Source organism: Mirounga leonina, unplaced genomic scaffold (genome assembly GCF_011800145.1).
Source record: "Mirounga leonina isolate KUSES-001 unplaced genomic scaffold, KU_Mleo_1.0 Mir_151, whole genome shotgun sequence".
NCBI lineage: Eukaryota > Metazoa > Chordata > Mammalia > Carnivora > Phocidae > Mirounga > Mirounga leonina.
The window spans coordinates 60,164,902-60,188,581 of record NW_023270377.1 but is presented as its reverse complement, the minus strand read 5'-3'; the positions used below and the strand labels follow the sequence as shown (position 1 = coordinate 60,188,581).

Sequence of the window (23,680 nt, the reverse complement as noted above, 5' to 3'; positions counted from 1 at the left end):
TTCATAAGATTTCTTTCTTTTTCTCTGTAGAGTGTGTCCTTATTTATATTTTCCTCCCTTTACGTCTTTTCTAAAGCACCAGTCTTGAGAAGACACATATGCTCCATTAAACACTTGAAGAGCACCCTGTAAATTTGCTTTCATCCCTACAATTTAATGCCATGATCTAAATAGTTTGAAATTGTGATTTGAAAAATGTGTTCTTTGAATACCAGTGATGTATTAAACTGCCACAGATAAGAGCTTTAAGGGGAAAAATACAGCTCCCTGTTTTGATTTTGAGAGATTTCAGTTCTGAGATACACACAGAAGTGCAAAGACCATGGATGATTATAGGCAAATTACTTTACTTCTGTGAGATTAGTTTCCCCATCTATAAATGAGAGGGAAATTAGGGGTTTCCAAATGTAATTCCTTAGAACCCCTGGTGACTAATGGGATGCCTCAAGAGTCTCCTTGTAGATGGGGTGTTCCATTTCTGTTTCATATCCTGAGCTCTTTTGAGAATCACCAATCAGCTGGATGATCCTTTCCACTTAGGTTATGAGTCTGTATCCCATATACTATAGGCATAATCTAGGCTTCTCTGAACCATTGGCCGATACACGAGGTTTCATTCAAACACAGTGTTGAAGAAAGGAAAATAGAAGAAAATTGTGGAGTGGAAGAAGCCACAGGAAGGAGAGGGAGAGAGACCAAGGAAGATTGAGAAAAGAAGAAACAAGTTGGCCAGTCTCGTAATGTGATTCATGCTGACTCTTTAGACAGGCCCTATAGGGAGCTTCAACTTAAAGGTTTACTCAAATTCAGGGCTTTATCCCTCAAGAGAGCTAGAACTTTAGTGAAGATCCTATCTCTGGCAGAGCAGCCAATACTGTTCCAGTTTACAGGAGACTCCTGTGTGGTAGACACATCTGTACTATAATGGAAGAGGAGTTCAGGCTCTTGGTCTGCTACTAACTAATGGCATGACTGTAGGTAAGGCATGGAGCTCTAGGAAGGTCAGTTTTTTTTATCTGAAAACTGAGTCAGTAGGAGTGGGTGATGGATCTCTTGAGGTCCTTCCTGCTTGAAAATGGCATGATTCTTCGGATCACTTGTGTATAGGCAGGTGTTCAGGTTTATGTATTGCTAAATGGAACCACCCAACACTTATTGCCATAAAATAGCAAATGTTGTATTACACTCACACGTTCTGCGGGACAGGAATTCAGACAGGACACAGTAGGGGTGGCTTGTATCCCACAGTGTCTGAGGTCTCAATTGGGAATGACTTACTTGGGGGTGGCTCAAAGGCACTGGAATCATCTGGAGACTGCCTTACCAACATGTCTGGTGCCGCTAGAAAGACAGCCTGAGCTCAGTAGAATTTGTCAAGCAGAGCACCTATTCATGGCCTTCCCATATGACTTGGGCTTCACAAAACATGGCAAGTGTTGGGGCGGGGTGCCCCTGGGTGGCTCAGTCGGTTAAGCGTCCAAATCTTGATTTCGGCTCAGGTCAGGATCTCAGGGTTGTGAGATGGAGCCCCACATTGGACTCCATGCTGGGTGTGGAGTCTGCTTAAGATTCTCAATCTCCTTCTCCCTCTGCCCCCCGTTCCCCCCCACCCCCCCCACAAGGACACACCCTCTCAAAAACAAAACAAAAAACAGCATGGCAAGTGGGTTCCCCGAGGGAATGTCTTGAGCTTGAGCATCCCAATAGTGAACACTGCAAAACAGGCAGAAGCTACACGGTCTTTTCAGACCTAGCCATAGAAGTCACTTCGTGAAACTTCTACCATATTTTATTGGTTGCAAGCAAATCAGTAAGGCTAGCCTAGATTCGAGGAAAGGGAAAGTAGACTCCAGATCTCTTGTTGGAGTTAACAAGTTCACACTGCAAAAGAGCCATCACTGCTACCATCTTTGGAAAACTACAGTCTCGCACAGTTTGCACTCTGGCATTAACAGTTCACCTCCCTCCCGCATACAAAATATCCCATCTCTCCCTCAAAATCCCCAGAGGTGGGGCGCCTGGGTGGCTCAGTTGTTAACCATCTGCCTTCGGCTCAGGTCATGATCCCAGGGTCCTGGGATTGAGCCTCACATGGGGCTTCCTGCTCTGCGGGAAGCTTGCTTCTCCCTCTCCCACTCCCCCTGCTTGTGTTCCCTCTCTCACTGTGTCTCTCTCTGTCAAATAAATAAATAAAATCTTAAAAAAAAAAAAAAATCTCCAGAGGCTTGTCCTCAAGATCTTTATAGTCTGCGTCAATCCAAAGTCGGAGATCTTGGATCTAGTCAAGCCTTCGTGCTGATGAGGGCTCTCAGGTACAGCCCCTTCCATACAGTTCCTTGCCATCTGAAGACCTGAACCAAAGAGACAAGTGGTCTTACGATCCTTAAAAGGCCAGTTATCTGTCTGAAATGGTTCACGAGGCACTGTCTTAAATCTTTCTAAGATCTTAAGAAGGTAATTAAAGTCACATCAGTGGCTTCATTTCAACCCTGGCACTGTGTCTTCCTGATCGCACCTCAGACCTTTGCACTGAAGATCTTTCTTTGAGGATGCTTTACTGACTGGAAGACTGGATTGAGCCCCCTATACTTCCTCTAAATTTTGCCGGAAAATTGAATGGTTCCTCTTTCTTCCACCATATTTTATCATCAGTAACTAAAAGAAACCAGTTGATACTTTCAGCTTTCCGCCAGGAAATCTCCTTAGCTAGATCCACCAGTTCGTTCAGTATATTTTCTATTTTTCACGTTACTTCAGGTGTCAGTGTTGCTAAACCTTTTGCTGCAAGGTAGCAAGGTCACCTTTTTCCGCCTTTCAACAATAATTTCCTCCTTGTCCCTCTTGCCTTCACTGGCAGTCTTCTCAAGGTCCATCCACATTTCACCAACAAACTTCCCAAGGCCATTCGACCTTGAGAGATTGAATATACAGATAATGGCCAGATAATACATAGAAATGGAACTCTGACACACGATCTGTAGCGACCTGGCTAAGAAACCTACCCATAATCTACAGTAACCAGCCCAGGCATCCAGCCTACTATAAGTCAGACTGGCCGGAAGTCAGAATGCAAATCACTAGCAAAATTCCAGAAAAGCAGACAGTAGCCCTTATAACGATCAGCCTAAAGTGACCAGGACTTGATTAATAACTGATAGCTCCCCTAATTTTTGTCACTGCTTCCAACTTAGGACCAACCAGAAAAAGCTAGATGTGTACTCTAACCAATCACGCAGGATGCCCTGCTTCTAGGTCGCCCACCTACAGCATCCCATGCCAACAGCCTCTAATCAGAACAAACTCAACGTTTTCCCTTTTCTCCACTAAGACTATCCCACTCCTCTGCCTGCCTTTGACTTTCTGCCAAAATGCAAATGATGGTGGGTGACTCCTTGGCTGTAGCAAGTTCTAAATAAGAGCTTTTACCTCTTCTCAAGTAAAGTTGGTCTTACTTTACTTCCACAAGCTTCTTTCTGCTGCTCAGTAAAAAGCCAATGGCTTCTGCTTTTGTTTTTGTTGTTGTTGTTATGGAATAATCCCACTTCCAGGTACCAAATTCTGTTCTGGTTATCTATTACTGCATAAAAACCACCCCTACCTGGTGACACAGTTGGTTAAGTGTCCAACTCCTGATCTCAACTCAGGTCTTGATCTCAGGGTCATAATTTCAAGCCCAGCATGGAGCTTACTTAAAAACAAAAACAAACAAACAAACAAATTTAGTGGCATAAAATAACCATCCCAAAACTTAGTGGAATAAAATACGTCGTCTTATGCTCACAGATTCTGTGGGTCAGGAATTTATACAGGGCAAATAAGGATGGCTTGTCTCTGCTCCACAATGTCTGGGCCCTCAGCTGGGAAAATTCCAGTGGCTGGGGGCAGGAATCACCTGGAGGCTGCCTCATTCACATGTCCAACGCTTGGGCTGGGGCAACTAGAAACCTGGGCTCCCCTGGGGCTGGCAACCACTGGCTTGAACACTTGTCAGTGTGGTGGCTGGGCTCCACGAGGGGGTGTCCTGAGAGGTACAACCAGACTGTGTTCTAAGAGAGAAAGGCAGAAGCTGCATAGCCTTTCCTGACTTAGTCTTGGAAGTCACCTTTGTTGGCTTTAGTGAAGCAAGTCATTAAAGCTAATGTAGATTCAAAAGGAGGGAATTAGACTCACTTCTTCATGGGAAAGTGACAAAGACCCTCTGCACAATTACACCTGGGATGGGAAATGCTATTGCAGCCATTTTTCGTAATTATGATTTGCCACTCCAGGTCACCCTCTTCCTGACATCTGTCTACTCATTCCTACATTACTTATTTTTATCCCATTTCCTCTCAAAAAGAATTTGAGGACACTTGGTCATAGTTAGAAAGACAGGCTGGTGGGCATGGAAACAAAACAGATAAAGTTGGTTGATCGCTGGTGAAAATCTCGTACAGGTATTCATTTATTCATTCCATAAGTATTTTTTAAGCATTAACAGTAGGTTGCACACTGTGATCACCTCAGGAGATGTGAGATGAGCAAAAGTAACACAATTCCTGTTCTCATGACACGCAAGCCCCACTGGGGAGGCAGACATTTAAAAATCACCCTACAAATGTATAACTACAAGTTCTATAATCTCATGAGTGTTATGAAGCAATGGTAACAAGTGGGCAACACAAGAGGCTGGTCCAGTCCAAACAATGAGCGATTCCCCTGAAAAAAAAAAAAAAAGACATTTAGGCTAATAACTCAAAGATGAATCAAAAGGCAGATAACTAAACTAAGAGGTTGCCAAGTATGTCACATGAACCACTGGTAGCACAGAGATGTATTCTTATTGTCATTATTATACATTTATTTGACAGTTTTGTGCGATTTGTGACAAGTGATCTTGGTTTTCCATATTTGTTAGCAGGTAAGGTTTTCTTGTAAAGATAAATATTTTTAAGTCTAACAAAGTTGTTAATTTAAAGATAGATGGTAAGTTAAATACTAGGCTAGACCTTACACAAGAAACAAACATCACGTAGGTGACGTGTAGCTACCGGAAGCTTAGAATACACTGAACTTGATATGTTGGGGGATTGGGGTAGGAAGGGGAGTCATGGGCAGTTAAGGGAGCATCCGAGTGCCAAAGCCCTGAGGTAGAAGTTGGGGGGAGGGCAGTCTGAGAAACAGAAATGTAGCCAATATGGCTTGAGCAGAAATCAAGAGGGAATAGCTTCTCGTGAGTTAGGAGAGGCCAGCGGAGCCCTGGGGTTCAGGGACTTCAGTTCAGAATTGAAACCTCCAAAACTAAAAATGGGCAATTGTACTTTTTTCCCTTAAATATTGTCCCTGCAGCAGGTTAGCACAAAATCACTGGTATTTGAATAGTACCCTTATAACAACAAATTTAGACTATATAGATAGCAACAATATTAACATTTCAGAATCTGAGAGCTAATATTCAGTTGGAAATGGTGTTGTTTAACATGTTTTAATTATTCTAATAGCAACGGGACATCACTGAAGAATTTGGGAGAGTGATAAAATCTAGTTTGCAAGGTCTTAAAAAAAGAATTTTTATCAATATAATTCATGCATTTGAAAAAATTGTACAGAATAGTTAATAGTACAAGCAGCTGGGTGGCTCAGTCGGTTGAGTGTCTGCCTTCGGCTCAGGTCATAATTGCAGGGTTCTGGAATCGAGCCCCACATCGGGCTCCCTGCTCAGCGGGGAGTCTGCTTCTCACTCTCCCTCTGTGCTCTCACCCTCTCGCTCTCTCTCAAATAAATAAATTTAAAAATATTTTTTTAAAGAAGAGCTAATAGTAATAATAAGTAATATTTTTGCTCTCCAACCTCTTTCCCACCCCCAGAAGCAACCACTTTAACTTCCACTTTTATTCTTCAGACAGTTTTCTTATCTCTATATTTGAATGTATATGCTTACATCTCTGTTTCTTGATTTATGGAGTTCGGACAGTGTACAGGACATATCATGTATGCTTGTTTAGATTTCTTCAGGCTCACCTTTCTCCCTGTCTCGCAACTTGCCTTGCCCAGGCCAGCCCAGTGGTGACAACTAAGTCTGAGCTTCTGGTTCTACTGCAGGAGGCCATCAGGCCACATGCCCAGATCTGGCTTCCCCAGTGGGACCAAAAGGGTCTGGTGATACAACCTGCAAGAGGGTGGGGGTGGTTAACTCTCCCGGCAGCACCTTTTGACCAATGGAAGACAGAAAACAAAGGGAGATTACAGTTATGCTTTCTCTTCTCCCTCTGATGGATTGTTCCAGGCACAATATTTCCATACATTCTGTCCAGAGAGGTCCTTTGTGACTGAGTGGTCACCTGCTGAGGAACCAGCTACATTTATTCGAGGCCCTTTATGAAGCAATGGCCAGCGCAGTAATTCAACACCTCTAATTTGCTGCCAGTACTTTCCTGATTCTCTTCCTGTTTCCTTAAGTCTTGCAGAGCTGGGATGGCACATCCTAATAAAGCATTAGCCCTTAAACTTCGCCTCAGGTTATTTTCTAGGAAAATTAAGCTAAGACAGATATTGCCAATCTTATCTATTCATTTACAGCTATGACTTAACCCTAGCACTCATGTCTTTCTCCCATGCTCCTGTAGTTAACTCATTGTTCTTAGTTCTATGAGCTAGGCTTGTAACTTTCAGCTTTGTGCTTATAACTTTACTTCTTTTTGCAACCACCAGAGATAGGATCTCTTGTCTCTGGGATTTTGCAGGATGAAGACCCTGGTATCCCTTTCCTTCCTTCACTTCCCACCCCTTTCATTCCAAACTTCTGCATCATACATTCACATGCTTAAACTCCACAGCACTTACAACCTGTTCTCTATCATGATTGTTGTCATGAGCACACTACAAAGGCACACACTCGCGTTACGTCTTTCCACAACGTCAGCTTTATTCGATCATAAAGCAAAGTTAAATCACAATTATAAAGTACGTTCAGGATTCCAAACTCAATGACAATTTGCTATGCGATTAAACTTGACTTCTTACGCAGCACACAAAGCAGGACAGGAGACAAGCCACACAACAAACAAGGTACCAGAAGGGTGCAGAAAGTGAACGAACCCAACGCAAAGTCAGTCTGTGGGAGAGCAGTTGAGATAAGGCCTTGGTCTGGTCCAGGTCGCTCTCCGCGCTCACTGCTTCCGATGTCCAAGCAGTGGAGGATCTCGGCTCTGTTCAGAGATCCATCAGGCAGAGCCTTCGGGGCAGTTGCCTTTTTAAGTGGTCAGACATAGAGGGGTCGTGTCTGAAAAGTCTGACAGTCTGTTGCCAAAATCCTTCCCTTTTTAGGGGCTCCTGGGTGGCTCAGTCAGTTAAGCATCTGCCTTCGGCTCAGGTCATGATCCCAGGGTCCTGGGATCAAGCCCCGCATTGGGCCCCCTGCTCACAGGGGAGTCTGCTTGTCCCTCTCCCTCTGTGATCTCTCTTGCTTTCACTCTCTCTCAAATAAATAAATAAATAAATAAATAAATAAATAAATAAATAAATAAAATCTTTAAAAAATAAATTAGTTCATTAAATTTAAAAAATCCTTCCCTTTTTAAAGGGATTTAATCAGTTTGGGGTTTCTGTGGACCTCCTCTGGTTCTGCTCGTTAGCAGCTCTGGGGTGTCAACTGACGTTGGTCCTGGCGGTATCTCCTAGCTGCAATACCTTAACTGGTTATGTCATTGCTTGAAACAGGCTCCTGCTTGCCATGAGAGACTCCATTTTGCTCTCTACAATTGTCTTCCATTATTTTCCTAAGTGCTGCGTCTAAATCTGAAGCTCAACGTGCAGTGCATATACTATGATGACTATCCGTTGAACAATAAATGTTCAATGAGGGTTTGCTTATATTCTAGGCACTGTTCTCTAGGCTGTAGGGATAAAACTGTGAACAAAACAGAAAGATCCTTGCCCTTGTGGAGCTCTCACTTCAGTGGAGAGACAAAGAACAAACAAGATAAATCTGTAAAGTATATAGTTAATGGGTAAGAACTAAGAAGAAAATAAAGCAAGGAAGGAGAACAGGAAGTCAGGCTAAAAGGCTGAAATTTTAAGTAGTCTGGGCAGGGAAAGCTGCACTCAGAAAGTAACCTTACAGAAGTGAGGGAGAAAGACAAATGGCCATCTGGGCATAGGGAATAGCATTTAAAGCAAAAGGAACAGCAAGTACAAGACCCTAAGGTAGGAGTGTGCTTATCATGTTGGAATGACAGCAAGGAAGCTCATGTGGCTAGAGCAGATTGATCATGGGGGACATGTAGAGGGGAATAAAGAGAAGAAATAGGGAACAGATTGTTTAGGGCCAGTGACAATGCTGGATTTTTCTGTAGGAGATGGGACACCTTGAGAGGGTTTTGAGCAGCAGAGTGACAGGATCTAAGATACATTGTGACAGGATCACTCTGGATATTGTGTTGAGAAGAGACTGAAGGGAAACAATGAGGAAGCAGGAAAACCGGTTAAGAGACATTGAAATAATTTAAGCAAGAGAGGATGGTGGCTCGAAATACAGTAGTAGCAGTGGAAAAGATGAGAAGTGGTCAGAACCTGAATATACGTTGAAGGTAGAACCAACATAATCGGTGAATGGTTGGATATGGGAGAAAAAAATGGAGTTAAGAATGACTGTATGGTTTTTGAGCCGAGCAACCAGAAGAGGGGAGTTGTCCCCTAATGAGACGAGGAAGATGGTGAGAAGAGCAGGCCTCGAGGGAAAAGATGAGGGACCCAGCTGCCGGTGGTTTGGGCTGCTGTTTTGTTATCTATTACTCATAACAAATCACCCCCAAACTTAGTGGCTGAAAACAACAATAATTAATTGCCATGGCTCATGGTCTCTGTGGGTCAGGATTCAGATAGGGTTCAGCTGAACAGTTCTTATTTAAGGTTTTTCATTGAAACTATCCTCATTTTAGCACTGAAAGTCCTGGTTCCTGGGGCACCCCACAAAATCGTGAGTTTCCGTGATGGGTGCCAAATTTGGGTGGGGGGAGTACAAAACCCATACATACAGTGGCCAAAGAAATAGGGATTGAAGGCAGCACTGTTTTTAGTGCCAAATGAATATTGTATAAACTCTCTGCCCCAAGTAGTCGCCACCACTAATTTTTCCCCTGACCACTGATGTTGGCAACCATGATTTTCAGTTCACAATAATGGATCACCTGTTGTTACCTCCTTTCAAGTGATACGAGTTAAGTCCACAACTCAAGTGCATTGTGATCCTGTCATTAACAGTCCGTGTTTGACTTGGCCTGTGGATTAACTGTTGTGCCTCGTATTAAGATTACTGTGGCCACCTTGGATAATCAGAATAGATTCCCCACCCAGAAATTTGGTTCAGACGCTGGATTGATGCACACACCAAGAGGCTATGGAAAAGTTCATTTATTTACATCATTGAAGTCTCTGGGGGAGAGCAGGCAGCCATCTCCTGTAGGCCCAGGGGGTGGGGGGAGCGGGGAAAGGAGACAGACTGGCTTGGGGTTTCTGTGGTGAGGGGGTGGGCGTGGGATGAGGGTTTCCAGTGTGGGTATGGGTTGTGTGGTTTCAACCTCCCACCAGCACCAAAAGAGAGAACAGGCTTTCATAGCAGCTTTCCCAGATGGAGGGTGGAGGGGGGCACAGGGAAGGCATGAGGCTTAAAGCCATTGGTAGCCCATCATAAAAAATGGAGTCGGGGCGCCTGGGTGGCTCAGTCGTTAAGCGTCTGCCTTCGGCTCAGGTCACGATCCTGGGGTCCTGGGATCGAGCCCCGCATCGGGCTCCCTGCTCGGCGGGAAGCCTGCTTCTCCCTCTCCCACTCCCCCTGCTTGTGTTCCCTCTCTCACTGTGTCTCTCTCTGTCAAATAAATAAATAAAATCTTTAAAAATAAATAAATAAATAAATAATAAAAAATGGAGTCAGCCTCCTATTACAGGGATAGCACTAGATTAATTTTTAACACTGTGAATATTGTGACACTGTTTTTTAAAAGTTCAGATCATGAAAATGGGAACACCTGCAATATCACAAGCATGATCCAGATAACACTGAAAAAAGGAGGCTAAATGTGTTGTTTTATGACAGAAGGAAAGACACATACAGCTGGGGCAGGGGACTAAATAGCCCAAACAGAGCATGCGGTACAGTATGCAGAAAATAATTGTGGGATGGGCACGGCAGACGAGACTGTGAAAACACAGACGGAGAGTGAATCTCACAAGTCCGGTATTAGACAAGGAAGCCCTAAGTTAATCAAACATTTGTCTCCCCAAGGTAGCAATGCTCAGTTGAAAATGGTGACCACAGAGTTGGTGTGGGAATACCACATGAATGAACACACATTATTTTATCATTCCTTTTATGGCTCAAGGAGCTGAGTAAAGTCACACTTACTGATTCATGGGCTGAAACTAAAATGTCCTGTGGGGAAATCTGAGAACAGATACGTTTGTCTCTTAGGTTGCTGGGGCCACCGTAACGAAGTACCATACACCAGGTGGCTTGAAAAACAAAAAAAAATGTTAGTCCCTCACAGTTCTGGAGACCAGAGGCCTGAAATCAAGGGGTCAGCGGGGCCGTGCTCCCTCTGCGGTTCTAGGGAAGAATCTGTTCCAGGTCTGTGTACCAGTTCCTGGTGGCTCTAGCAATCCTCGGCATGCCTTGACTTATAGCTTCATCAGTCCAGTTCTGCCTTCATCTTCCCATGGCCCTTTTCCTCCTGTGTCCAAGTTTCCCTCTCCTTAAAGGACACCTGTCATATTAGATTTAGGGCATGCTAATCCAGTATGACTTCATCTTAACTTGATTACATCTGCAAAGACCCTATTTTCAAATAAGGTCACATTCACGGGTTTCAGCTGGACATGATTTTTTTGGGGGGGGGGGACATTATTACAGTGCCCTTATATAGAGAGCGCATTCTGTTGCATCTTACCCGTGATTGCACTTTCTATAATATATTAAATAATGCATCGGATCACAGCAACAAAAAAATGGTCACCCCTTCTTAGGTGTTTTAATTTGAAAAGTGGAGTCTCAAATCATTTTCTTGGTTTCTCTGAAGATTTTAATAAAACTGTAGAAAATAGAAAACAAAAGATCGTTGATATCTTGCTCAAATAAAAACTAGACTTTGCTCATCTATCTGCCTGTTCAGCAGAGAGTGCAAATGTAAATCTTGGCAAATTCCAATCAGTCTATAAACTTCTATAATGTAGACTTGATAATAGAGTCAACATGAATTTACATTTGACCGTATTCAGTTTAACCACTACATAAAAGAAAAAAAACGATGTCTTAAAGGCTGCAGGCAGTTCAGAGAAATATTATTGGAAAAGGAAACAAAGATTTAAAATAACCTACCTAGGCGCCTGGGTGGCTCAGTTGGTTAAGCGACTGCCTTCGGCTCAGGTCATGATCCTGGAGTCCCTGGATCGAGTCCCTGGATCGAGTCCCGCAGGGAGCCCACTTCTCCCTCTGACCCTCCCCCCTCTCATGTGCTCTCTGTCTCTGTTATTCTCTCTGTCTCAAATAAATAAATAAAATCTTAAAAAAAAAAATAACCTACCTATAAGACAGAAAAAAAGCATGTCATTGTTATTTTTTAATAAACATATATAAATATATTAAATATTAAATACCTGTTTAATCCTACTGTATTTATGTTCTTTTAAAATATCTTTTGTTTACATATCTTAAGAATACATAACAACATGGCCTATAAAATTTAAATATCCTATATAAAGTTTAAAAAGGGGCACCTGGGTGGCTCAGTCGGTTAAGCGTCTGCCTTCGGCTCAGGTCATGATCCCAACGTCCTGGGATCAAGTCCCATGTCGGGTTCCCTCCTCAGCGGGGAGTCTGCTTCTCTCTCTCTCTCTCCCTCTACCCTTCCACCCCTGCTCATTCTCTCTCTCTCAAATAAATAAATAAAATCTTTAAAAAAAAATAAAAAATAAAAAGAGATAAAATAGGGGCACCTGGGTGGTTCAATCGTTAAGTGTCTGCCTTCGGCTCAGGTCATGATCCTGGAGTCCCTGGATCGAGTCCCGCATCGGGCTCCCTGCTCAGCGAGGAGCCTGCTTCTCCCTCTGACCCTCCCCCCCTCATGTGCTCTCTCTCTCTCTCTCATTCTCTCTCTCAAATAAATAAATAAAATCTTTAAAAAAAATATTGTTGCTTTTCTCATACATATTACTTGTTTAATTAGTCCTACTATTAATTACTTCTAAATGCCATTGTTAACTAGTCTGGTTATTGTTTATTTATGTACTTACTATAGCATTTATGTTTATGACCATATACTGATCTCTAGCCTTCTGCTTTTGAGCATAAGTTTTCAAATAAAAATTAGAAAGAACTCCATTAGTTTTAGACATCATAATCACATTTTCCTATTTATTTAATGAAATTTAAATCATAGCCAGCTGGAAAAAAAAACTAATTTGAAGCTAGCAACCATTTTTTTTTTAATAGGAGGTAGACAATATTTAACATTTATAAGGTGAGGATTAATTGTAACTGAAATATTTCATAATATGACTTAATATAGTGGGTTCTAAATATGTTATTTAATAATGTACACCCAATCTGAAAGAAATCACATGAAAGCTTTATCTGTGGCTTTTATCTAGAGTGTCTTTTAAAACTCAGTAGTCCCAGGAATCCTGCCATTCACACTGAAAAGAATCGTGTTATTAATTTACTGTGATTTGCTGTTCAAAATTCTTTCCTTCTAGCTAAAGACTTGGCCCTAAGGATGAATATTAAGAATAGCTAAAAAGATTTGCTAATGTTTAAATACTTTTAAAAAGCCACTTTGAGCGTTCATTGTTTTTCACCAAGCTTCTGTGGACTCCCCCCAAGAGCGCCCTGTGTTCCTGACTGTAGCCTGGCGGTGGAGGAAGCCAGGTCTTTCCACAAAGACTGTAATCACTCCCACCTCCCCACTCCACAATGCTTCACAGCTGAAAATGTTTCAACATTTCAAAATACCCTATATTGGTTCCACCTTAACTGAAATATATGTAGAATAGAGAAAGACAGGAAATCCAAAATGGTGATGGTGTCTCGATCCATCGTGAAAAGGAACTGCCCTTTGGCTTGGCCCAGGAGATATTTACACTGTGGGGCCACCTCAGAGCTTTGAGATGGGTGAGAGATATGCCCTTCTTTTGTAAAGTGAGAGGGGAAGCAGAAATATTTTAGGAAAGAGTCCATACAGATGTTGAGGATCCGGTAGGTGATTCCTTTAAAGTCTTTTCTTCTTGGAAAGCAACCACAGTTTGAAGACCACTGGTGTAGGAGAGGGAGAGCAGATGGACTAAGGACATGTGGCCTGATGGTGGGGCAGCACTGAGGACCCCCTGGAGGTTAATGGTAATGAATTTAAAATGAAACTAGTCATGTGTTTTCCATTAGCCACAGTCTGCTGAACTGATACAGGCATGAAGAAGGCTGAGAACTGGATTTAACCAGGTTGCGGATTTAACCAAGCAAGTAGGTTTAAGAATCTAAAGATATGATACAGTGGCCAACAGGAAAAAAAAAAAAAAGAGAGAGAGAGAGAGAGAAAGAAAAGAAAGGAAATGTAATCACAGTGCACTATTAGATTCTGCAGTAATATATTTTTATACAGATTTTATCTCCTGACACAACATACTGTCTCGGACCAACCAGTCTGTCTAATGGTCATCTCTCCAGCCCCATTCTCTTTGTTGTGGATCTAGACCTTTTTTATTTTTATATTATCTTGGTAAAGGTATTGAGGGAAAGAGGTAGGTGATAAATCTGAACATAGTTTGTCATTTTGAACAAAAAGTTCTCAAATTACATTTTAAAAGATCGCTCTGGCTCTCAGAGAATGGGTTTGGTGGAAGAGACAAAACTGGATATAGTAACCTCAGGATAATCTTTGTAGTAATCCAAGTAAAGGGTGCTGGTAACTTGGTCTAAAGTGGTAGAAGTGGAAATGAAAAAAAAGGACATGGTGTGGAGTTGTTCAGGATGTAAAACTGACATGACTGGATTATGGAATGGAAATGGGGAATAAAAAAGAGGAATTTGCCCAGGCTTCTTGAGAATGGCTATACTCACTAAGATAGGGAACACTGGGAGAGGGCGCATTTCTGGAAGAAGACTGGTTCTGTAGTAGAGCTATTGAGCTTGAAGTATCATTGACATATGCAAGTGAAGAGGTCAAGAAGGCACATGCTATATGAGTTTAGAGGTGAGGTCTGAGGAGGAGACATATATTATGGAGTTATTGATGGTATATTGAAGGACAACAAGCCAAATGAATGGATGAGATCTATTAGGAAATGAACACAGAGTAAGAAGGGAAAGGGGTCGTATGTACTGTAAGAAATGGCCATATGCTCCTCTCATCCTGGTTTGCATTATTCTTTACAATGTGATTTTGTTTCCCATTTGCTTTGACCAATAGAAAATAGTGAAAACAATGTGGGGATCTGAGCCTAGGTATCAAGAGGCCTTGCAGCTTCTGCTCTTGCCTTTGAGACTACCATGTTAAGAAGCCCAGACTAGCCTTCTTGAGGATAACCGACAATGACAGGGAGGCCCAGCCAACAGCCATCACTAACCACCGTACATGTGAGTAAGGTCATTTTAGATTATCCGGGCCTCAGCTCACCATCATGACCATAGCTGCATGAGTGACCATAGGTAAGAGCAGGAGAACGACAGGAAGGTCATGATCACTTACCCAAACCAACACCAACTTGCTGACCCACAGAATCATAAGCAAATAAAATATTTGCTGCTTTGTTTTGTTTTTTAAAAAAATAGATTCTACTTTTAAGCCAGTAAGTTTTGAGATGGTTTGCTGTGCAGCAATAGACCACCCATGCAGGAGCCCAGGAAGGAGTCTTGAGAAACTCCAATATTTAAATAATGGGCAAAGAAACAAAAGATGCCCCCCCAAAAGTGGTAGCCAAAGAGATGGGAAGAAAAATCAGAAACGTATAGTGCCACAGCAATAGGCAATAGACCCACAGAGACCAAGGAGTGTTTCATGAATGAGGGAATGCCAACAGTGTCAGATACGGCTGGAAGGTCAAATAAGATGAGATGGAAAACGCCTCTTGGATTTAATGACATGAAAGTCATGAAAACTCAGTGACATTCGGGGCAGAGGGAAAATTGATAATTTCAGTTTTAGACAGGTGCCTAAGTCTGAGGGATGTCTAAGTATGTAGTTAGATTATATGAGCTTGGAGCTCAGTGGGAGGTTTTTGGTTAGTCAGCATATAGGTGAGAGTATGGATGAGATCCTCAGAGAGCCCGTGCAGCCTGGCTTGGGGAGGGGATCTTGGAGGCACATTAAAACTGTAGAGGGCAGGCACAGGCAGAAAACACCACAAAGTGGCCCATGAATTTAGGAGAACTGGGAGAAAGAGGTGTGTGAAAGCTAGAATAATAGTATTTCAAAAACGGGTGAGAAGTAACTATGTCAACTAGAGCAGAGAGCTCTAGTAAGACAAGCACCAGGAAAGCACCCCCATTGAATCTGACACCATTTGCCAGGGCAGGTTCCATGGCAGCGTGCTGAGCAAAGACTGATGTGCAAAGAGAATCCAAGCAGAGAGAGAAAGAGGATACTTTTAAGTGCCAAGTGTTTTGGGTTTTGACTCATTTTGTTTTAGGCTATTTGACTTAAGCTTGTTTATTAACTGAGGGGGGAAAATGTAATTTAAAAAAAAAAAAGGAAGGTTATACTCTAAAGGGATTTTTTTCCAACATTTACTTTTCTAGCTTTCATGAAAAATCGTATTTGTATTTAGGTTTTACAATGTCAGTCTTCATTTCAATATATATTGGTTAAAATTCACAGATTTGTTTGCTTTTACCATTACAATTTTTAGGTTAGCTGATTCCTGATTAAATTCCAGAGGGATAAGGGGTGCCTGGCTGGCTCAGTTGGTAGAGCATGTGACTTGATCTCAGGGTTGTGAGTTCAAGCCTCATGTTTGGCAAAGAGTTTACTTAGAAAAAAAAGTTGGGGAGGGACGGGATTTTTCTCACTTGGAGCTATCTTCAAATCACAGAGGAAGTATCTGGTGTTCCAAGAGTTCCCAAATGATGCTAAGAAGTGAAATTCCCTAGTCAAGTAAATTTGAGAAAGGCTGTACATTTAAAATCTCCCTCTGAGAGACTGACAAAGTACATTAGCATATTAAAGCCCCGAGACATCCTACGTTAAGTAAAACAAACAAACAAAAAACCTGTTTAACGGTTTAACAAATTAATTGCCCCCAGGTAAATGCTTTTTATTTTGTATGTTATTAGCATGGCAGAAGAATTTCCCCTTAACACCAGTTTAGGAAACCCAGCCATAGCAAACTGATTCTACCTATGTTCTGTGGATTCCTGTTCGGTTTTCGAATACAGAAGTTCTTCTCCATCTTATTTCTATATTTAGGGATTCACATTACCTCAGGGACTTAGAGCCATCCCTAGACTTTCTATAGTGAAGAATAGTGGTGACACCACCAATTACCTTGGGGACCCCTTTATAACACCATGGTGAAGGGAATTAACAAAAGATCGGACAGAGAAGGGCCACCTGGGTGGCTCAGTCGGCTGAGCATCTGACTCTTGATTTTGGCTCAGGTCATGTTCTCAGGGTCCCGAGATCAGGCCCCACATCAAGCTCTGCGCTCAGAGCAGCATCTACTTGTCCCTCTCCCTCTACTCCCCCCTACACATCCTCCCTTCATGTTCTCTCTCTCTCAAATAAATTTTAAAAATCTTAAAAAAAAAAAAAAAAGATTGGACAGAGGATAAAAGTGGTTGAGGAGAGGTCAGCAAGAGAAAATATCTTTAATTAATGTTAATGAAATTTCCTGCTCTGTGAAAGGATTGGTAATTTGTTAGAAACTTTTCTAGAAGGATATGATTGAGGACAGGATCAAAGTGCCTCCTTACGTGTCTGGAGGAAGCGATCAACTAAACTACAATTACTTTAAATTAAGACATACAGCTGGAGATGGTAACATATTTTGAGGTTCCAATGAAATAATCATGATATAATCCTCCCAGAAATGGGTGATCTAATTATGGACTGAAAGGGGAAAATGGTGGAGCACAGGTATGTGAGCGTGGCAGTGTGCAGGCTCCAGCATCACGCAGAGAAGAGCAGAAAACAATGGGATTCAGGGTGGTCCCAGTATGAACCCTGATGGGGCTAGCTTGAACTGGCAGCCAACCTTATCCTGCCCATCTTTTAAAGTGATTACTTAAGTACAACTAGTTAAGTACAACTTTTTTTTTTTTAAGATTGCTATTTCACATATATACTAGTATTTAAATTCATCCACACATCAAGAATTGGAAGACAATCATCATTAACATGAGGCCTAAAATAATGTTTTGGCTCCAGGCTCCCTCTACTGTCTCTGCAATAATAGACAAACATTTTATGGCACTCTCCTGACTAGATTCCAATATTTGTGGAAGTTGAATAAACACAATACTTGTGCAATGATAAAGGATATCCTCAGTATGATAATCAGCAAGTTCAATATTTGGAGAGAGTTGGAAAATTATAAACTAGTTAATGAAATATTTACATAGATGGAACCATATAAAGTTGTCATTATTTGACTGTGTTTAATCCACAAATGGCTATTTCATATGGTTCAACCTTATATATGAACATTTAATTGTCAAAGATTAGTAAGAGGTTTGTGTGTGTGTGTGTGTGTGTGTGTGCTGGGGAGTTGTTACTGCTTTTAATCTCTATTATGAAATTCCCTAAATACATTGGCTAATTTACATGATGCTTCTTTTTTTTTTTTAATTTACATGATGCTTCTTGACCAAAATTAACTACAGGATATGTTAAATCCTGTGTCTTATATACAATATAGTATATCCTATAACTTGGGTTTAGAAGAAAGAAATCTGCTTTCAGCTTAAAAAGTGTGAAGATACAAAATGTTTCACACGGGAAAGTAAATGAAACAGATGTAAAAAAGCCTTATGTTTACAAGAGGAAAGCTGGAAATAAAATAGTTAACATTTTAACTGTGAAAGGAGGAAGTAGGGCAATTTGCATATACTTCAAACAATCTCACACTATTGTGAAAACCTGCAAATCCTGGAAAGAATTAGAGGTAGAAGCCAAAGTCAATACACTTCAAATACCCTTGATGTTTCACAGTCACTAATGAGAAAGCATCTTCTGAGTAAGTTCACACTTGGCACAAAATAAATATTAATTCTGTTTTTGGTAATTTTCCAAAAAAGTTAATATTTTACAGTTCAGAGTTTTATTTCTTAAGTCTGCCTTTGAAGCTGGGAAAATGCTTTTTGAAGTTCTGTTTTCATCGTCCTAGGAATTTAGTCCAAGAATGAAAGATGCTATCAAAGATTTATTTACAAAGATGTTAATCAAAACCTTATTTTTATAGTTACTGTCCTCTACTTTAGTTCTATGTCTAGCACTGTGCCTAATATATAGCAAACACTCAATAAATGTTCTTAAAGAATTACTGGAGAAAAGTTGGAAATTTCCACATTGGGGACTGATTAAATTATGAATAAATTGTGGCTTATACGTATTATATAACATCACATGGCCATTAAAAATGTTTTGAAGACTTTTTAAAGGCTTCAGGGAAATGTTAAGACATTGGAGAGAATGTCAAGCAAAGAGAGATGCTAACAATATGTGCACTAATACAAACTTTATAAATATATGCACATGAAAAGGCTAGAAGGAAAAAAAGAAATTACTGACTGACGTGGGTTTTTTTTCTTTGTGCTTCTATGTTGCAAATTTTCTATCATGAACATGTATTACTTTTGTAATCAGAAAAACACCAAATGTTGAACATTTTTTATGATGTTCTGATAACATTCGGATCTGTAATAAAAACTTATCCATTAAAAAACCTGGAGTGTAATAAGAGATAGTTGTTATGGGGTGATTCAGTATTTGGATGGGTGTTTGACTTTGTCCCTTCACTTTGTCAGAACAAATCCTCACTACATAGATACTTTGGGCCTGAATGCAGGAGCCAGAACTAAACTATGCTCTACTTTTGAGTATTTCACCAGTGATAACTTCTGCACAAAGGTTATAGAGGGAGGTGAATTATTTCTAAAGTTATGCAAATATGAAATGTGATATTTTTTCATCAGAGAGAAATAAAATAACCAGCATGGGTTCAACTAGGCATTTTACCTAAATGATCTTTAATCCTGGATATAGGCACTTTTATTCATATACATAATATTATAGTATAAGTCATAATAGCGAAGTGTTATTGATCAATTGTCATGTGCCATGCTCTATCAGAGGCTTATTTTCGCTCATTTCATATTCTAAGCTACCAGGGCAAGTAGTGTTATTATCCCCACTTAGCATTTGAAGACCCTGAGGCCCAAGGTGGAAGCCAGATCTGTCTAACCCCTTCTCCACGCAGAGACAATATTTTTATTCTCCAAGGTCATTAAACCATTTTTGACCCTTCTTTCAGAAAAAATAAATAAACATTGAAAACACTGCATTCTACAAATGGACTTGAGCTCTTCTGTTGGGGGAAGAGGGGTAGGAAGAGGAAGTTTAATCAGTTAAATATGGGGTTTCTTTACATCTCTGTGGTGTAGGATAATGGGAATAGCCAGTCAGACATTACTCATTTATCAATACTAAGCAAATTCATCAAACTAATGTTTTAAGCCTATTGATAGAAAAATATAATGACTTTCCCTTTGTCTTGATTGAACAAAAAGTCTTCAAACTTAATACATCAGCGATGTAATGGTGCTCCTATAATAGCAGAGATAGTGGTTTTCTATGTCCTTATCAAACTGGGTATGTATCTGTCAATAACTCATTGAGTTCTTTAAAAAACTTCCATTCTGGGGCGCCTGGGTGGCTCAGTTGGTTAAGTCACTGCCTTCGGCTCAGGTCATGATCCTGGAGTCCCTGGATCGAGTCCCGCATCGGGCTCCCTGCTCGGCACAGAGTCTGCTTCTCCCTCTGACCTTCCCCCCTCTCATGCTCTCTCTATCTCATTCTCTCTCTCAAATAAATAAATAAAATCTTTAAAAAAAAAAAAAACCTTAAAAAAAAAAAAACTTCCATTCTGGCTTTCTTCCTTTGGCTTCCTCCCTCCATCCAGGAGTCTCAGGAGATTGAGTGAACATGGACAGATGATTAAGACAATTTAAAGACAACTAAATCTCTATATACCCTTGGTTCCTGAAATGGTCCAAGCGTTCAAATTTGATGAGGATGATGATAAAATTTACCATTTTTAAAGCATCTTCTACATGTCAGAGCTTTATATACTTTGTTATTTGAAGCATCTACCAAATCTACACAGTCTACACAGTCATCTACACAGTCATCTACCAAAGTACATATTCCCAAAAGGTACCTAACCCCAGAGGTTAAATAGCGATTATACCTCATATCATGTGGCTACTCAGTGAAATTCGAATCCGGATTTGATTCCAACAAACGGGCATCCTTCAAAACCCGTTGCCTAGCAACAAATCGATCCTAGAGACTTCCCAAGTGATGAAAAGCAACCAATTCCTTCCTAGAAGCCAAGCGTGAGGGACTATTAGAATTTTCTAATAGAAGTGCTCCCCACCCCCTTTTGTGACCCAAACAGTTATTTAGGCCGTAAAACCTCCCATTGGCCGAGGTCAATTTCACATCCTAAGACCTTCCCCCCCGCTGGGGGAAGAGGAGGGTCCAAGACTCCCAGGAAATTCATAATTTTCTTGGAGCGACCTCAAGTTAGGGACCAAGTCCTGCAGGCGACGTTTGTTCATCCACATCTAGGGATAAACCTCTCTCCAAACTCAAGACTTCTTTTACTTCACAATTTTAAAACAGGAACGAGGCCACCCCGCCCTTCTCCCTCTCCCTGCCAAGAAAAGGATCAGGTATGGACAACGACATTCCAATTCCCCTCCTTTCTTCATTTCTCAAAGTAACGGGTGCAAGTGCGGACGTGTGTCCGAGATTTTATACACCCAAAGCGCGGCGCGGCGGAGCAGCTGCGCTCTCCCGAACCCGGGTTTCTCGCCCCGTCCCCTTCGTGATTCCCCGAGCTTGCTCCGCCCCCGTCCCGCCCCCGTCCCGCCCCCGCCCTGCCCCTCAGCCCCGCCCCAGGCTCGCCCCGCCCCGCCCCCTCAGCCCCGTCCTCGCCTTGCACCGCCTCCCCAGGCTTGCCTCGCAGGCCGGCGGGAGGCTCGTCTCGTCCGGCCTCTCGCGTCTCGCGCCCTCCAGCGCTACCTGGGCGCGTCCCGCCTCCTCCCCGCCCCTCAGCCGCTCTCCCAGCTTGCCCCGCCCCCGCCCGAGCGTTCCTTCCGCCTCTGCCCTCCACTGCTGCCCGGGCTCCAGCGGCCCGCGGTCTCATCTCCATGGCGACGCTGTGTCTCCGGTTCCTCGCTCCGAACTCCGCGCGAACCGCGAGCGGGGCTGGCCTGCGGTGTCTGCCCTGCGGACCGGCGGTGTGAGAGGACCACGAGCCGGTAAGAGGCGCTGCGGCGACTGCGGGTCGCCCCCTCCCCACCCTCGCGTGCGGACAGACCCAGCCCCGGCCGCCGACTCCCCCGGGCCCCGCGCCTGAACACGCAAACTTCTCTGCCCCCTCCGGGTCCCGGCTCCGGAGCTTCACGGCTGCCGAGGCGGCGCGCGAGAAGGTAGGCTCCGCGCGGCTGCTGGGGCACCTCGGACTTGGCTTCCTCCTTTGGCTGTAGTCAGGCACTCAGGAAAGGATATAGTATTTGTGTCTACATGGGTGTGAGTGATAACTAGGCAGTTCTGACCACCATTCTCTGACCTGCCGATTCGCATGCGCAAACTGCTCCCCATCCCCCAAAACAGTGAACATAGCCTTGTTGCATCTCAGAGCTTCCAGCTACTTCGCTCCATGCTTGACCCCCACTCCCCTCCTTTTTTAAAAAACATTTTTTCTCTTATTTGTTTTTTTTTCTTACTTTTTTGGGGAAGCAGCTTAATGACCAGTAGGAGCCAGCATTCACTGATTGTACTTAGGATGCCATTACTTGCTAGACATAACTTGCTCGGCCCCCAAAAAATTCTTGTGGAATTTGGACAAATCATTGGATCTCCCCGGGCCGTGTTTTCATCTTGTGTAAAATGAGGGGCTAACAGTGGTTCACTTCTAAGGTCCGGTCTTCAGCCTTCTGTGAGGTGACAAAACTGACTTGAGATTTCCAAAATCAAGATGTGTGGCCTTTGATTGCTACTACTACTCTGCTCGGCGCCGCTGTGGCACTTAAGTTAACACAGGGCATAATTACAAATTTATCGTTTGACTTCCCAGAGGGCATAGGTGAGTTGGGCCAATTTGTTCTTACCCCAAGAGACCCCTGGGAGTGGCTTTTAAAAAATAAACCTGAAAAAGACACTGAAAATGTCTTTTGATTTGTTTCATTCTCCTAAAAACCAAATGGAATGACCCCCAAATCCACATTTATTTATTTATTTAATCAGTCAATCTCAGGAAAACAAAGTTAAGATTTTTCCAGAGGTGCATTCCCACACCTTTGTAGGGATTCCACTGCACTACTCTAGAATTCCAGAGCGACCTATCCCTACCCCTCACCGCCACCGTTTGAGCTAAATGCTCAGTGTTTTCTCCCCCTTATTTGCTCTGTCCAGTCTCAAGTGTGCACTTAGAACTGGCTCTCTTAGAGTTCACCTTCAGCACCGTCCTTGCTAGGTGGTAGGTAATAATGTAATAGGAGAAGGAGTTGTAGTAATTATAATTGTAGTAGGAGATAGGTGTTATTATTTGTTATAGCTATTTATATTAATCTTCCCAGTAACTCTATGAGGTAGGTAGTATTTTTGTCCTCATTTTACAGTTAAGGAAAGTGAATCATAGAGAGGTTAAAGAACTGGCTGAGTTCACAACAATTTGCTGAGATATGAACATAGACAATCTGACTCTGGAGTCTGGGCTCCTAGCTCTACATTGTACTGTAAAGGAAATACATAAAATTTATATGTTGTCACTTTTAAATATGAATGTAAATGATAGATGATCATTGAAACCATTTTTATACACATTTGAGACTATGCAATGAGGATTGCCCCTGAATCCTTTTGTGTCCACACTAGGCTCCCCGACGTTGGAGGATGGTGCTTAATCAGCTCTGTCTCCTCATCAGTTGCAGGGCCTGAGCATGTAGCTATCTATTTCTTAATTCATTCTTTGCCTAGTAGAATTCTAGGTGGCTTATAAAAACAAATAGTACAAAAGGATAAATTGCACAAATGGGATGGAGGAACATGTATATATCTTCCAGTATTACAAGAGAAACCTAAAATGAGAATTTTGTGAAATCTGAATTTTGAATGCTGGTAACTCATTTTATGAAAGTTTTTCGAAACCTATAGAATCCAAATAAAACCTATTTGGCTCTATTGGCTGCTGGTTAGTGAACATTTACCTGGAGAAGTAAGGGGATGAGATGTGTTACGCTCTTTTTTTAGTACTAAGTCCTTATAATCTGGTGTGCATATCTTAAATTGAACCAATCAGATATCAGGTGTTTAACAGACACATATGTCTAGTGGCTACCATATTGGATAGCAAAGATCCAGTTTAATACTTTATTTTTCTTGCTTTCTTTCTATTTAACAAATATTTATTGAGCACCAGTTTATGTGGTACT

At 42.0% G+C, this 23,680-nt stretch overlaps 1 protein-coding gene across 1 annotated transcript in view; it reads left to right on the top strand.

The window, feature by feature from the left end:
* The first annotated feature begins 17,082 nt into the window (after positions 1 to 17,082).
* Positions 17,083 to 23,680, top strand: part of ERICH2 (glutamate rich 2) — a 37,040-nt gene continuing 30,442 nt past the window's right edge. Inside the window, exons 1-3 of the mRNA XM_035008357.1 lie at positions 17,083 to 17,096; positions 20,324 to 20,393; positions 21,563 to 21,676. Coding sequence (XP_034864248.1) covers positions 17,083 to 17,096; positions 20,324 to 20,393; positions 21,563 to 21,676 — 198 coding nt within the window. The remainder of the gene's footprint in view (positions 17,097 to 20,323; positions 20,394 to 21,562; positions 21,677 to 23,680) is intronic.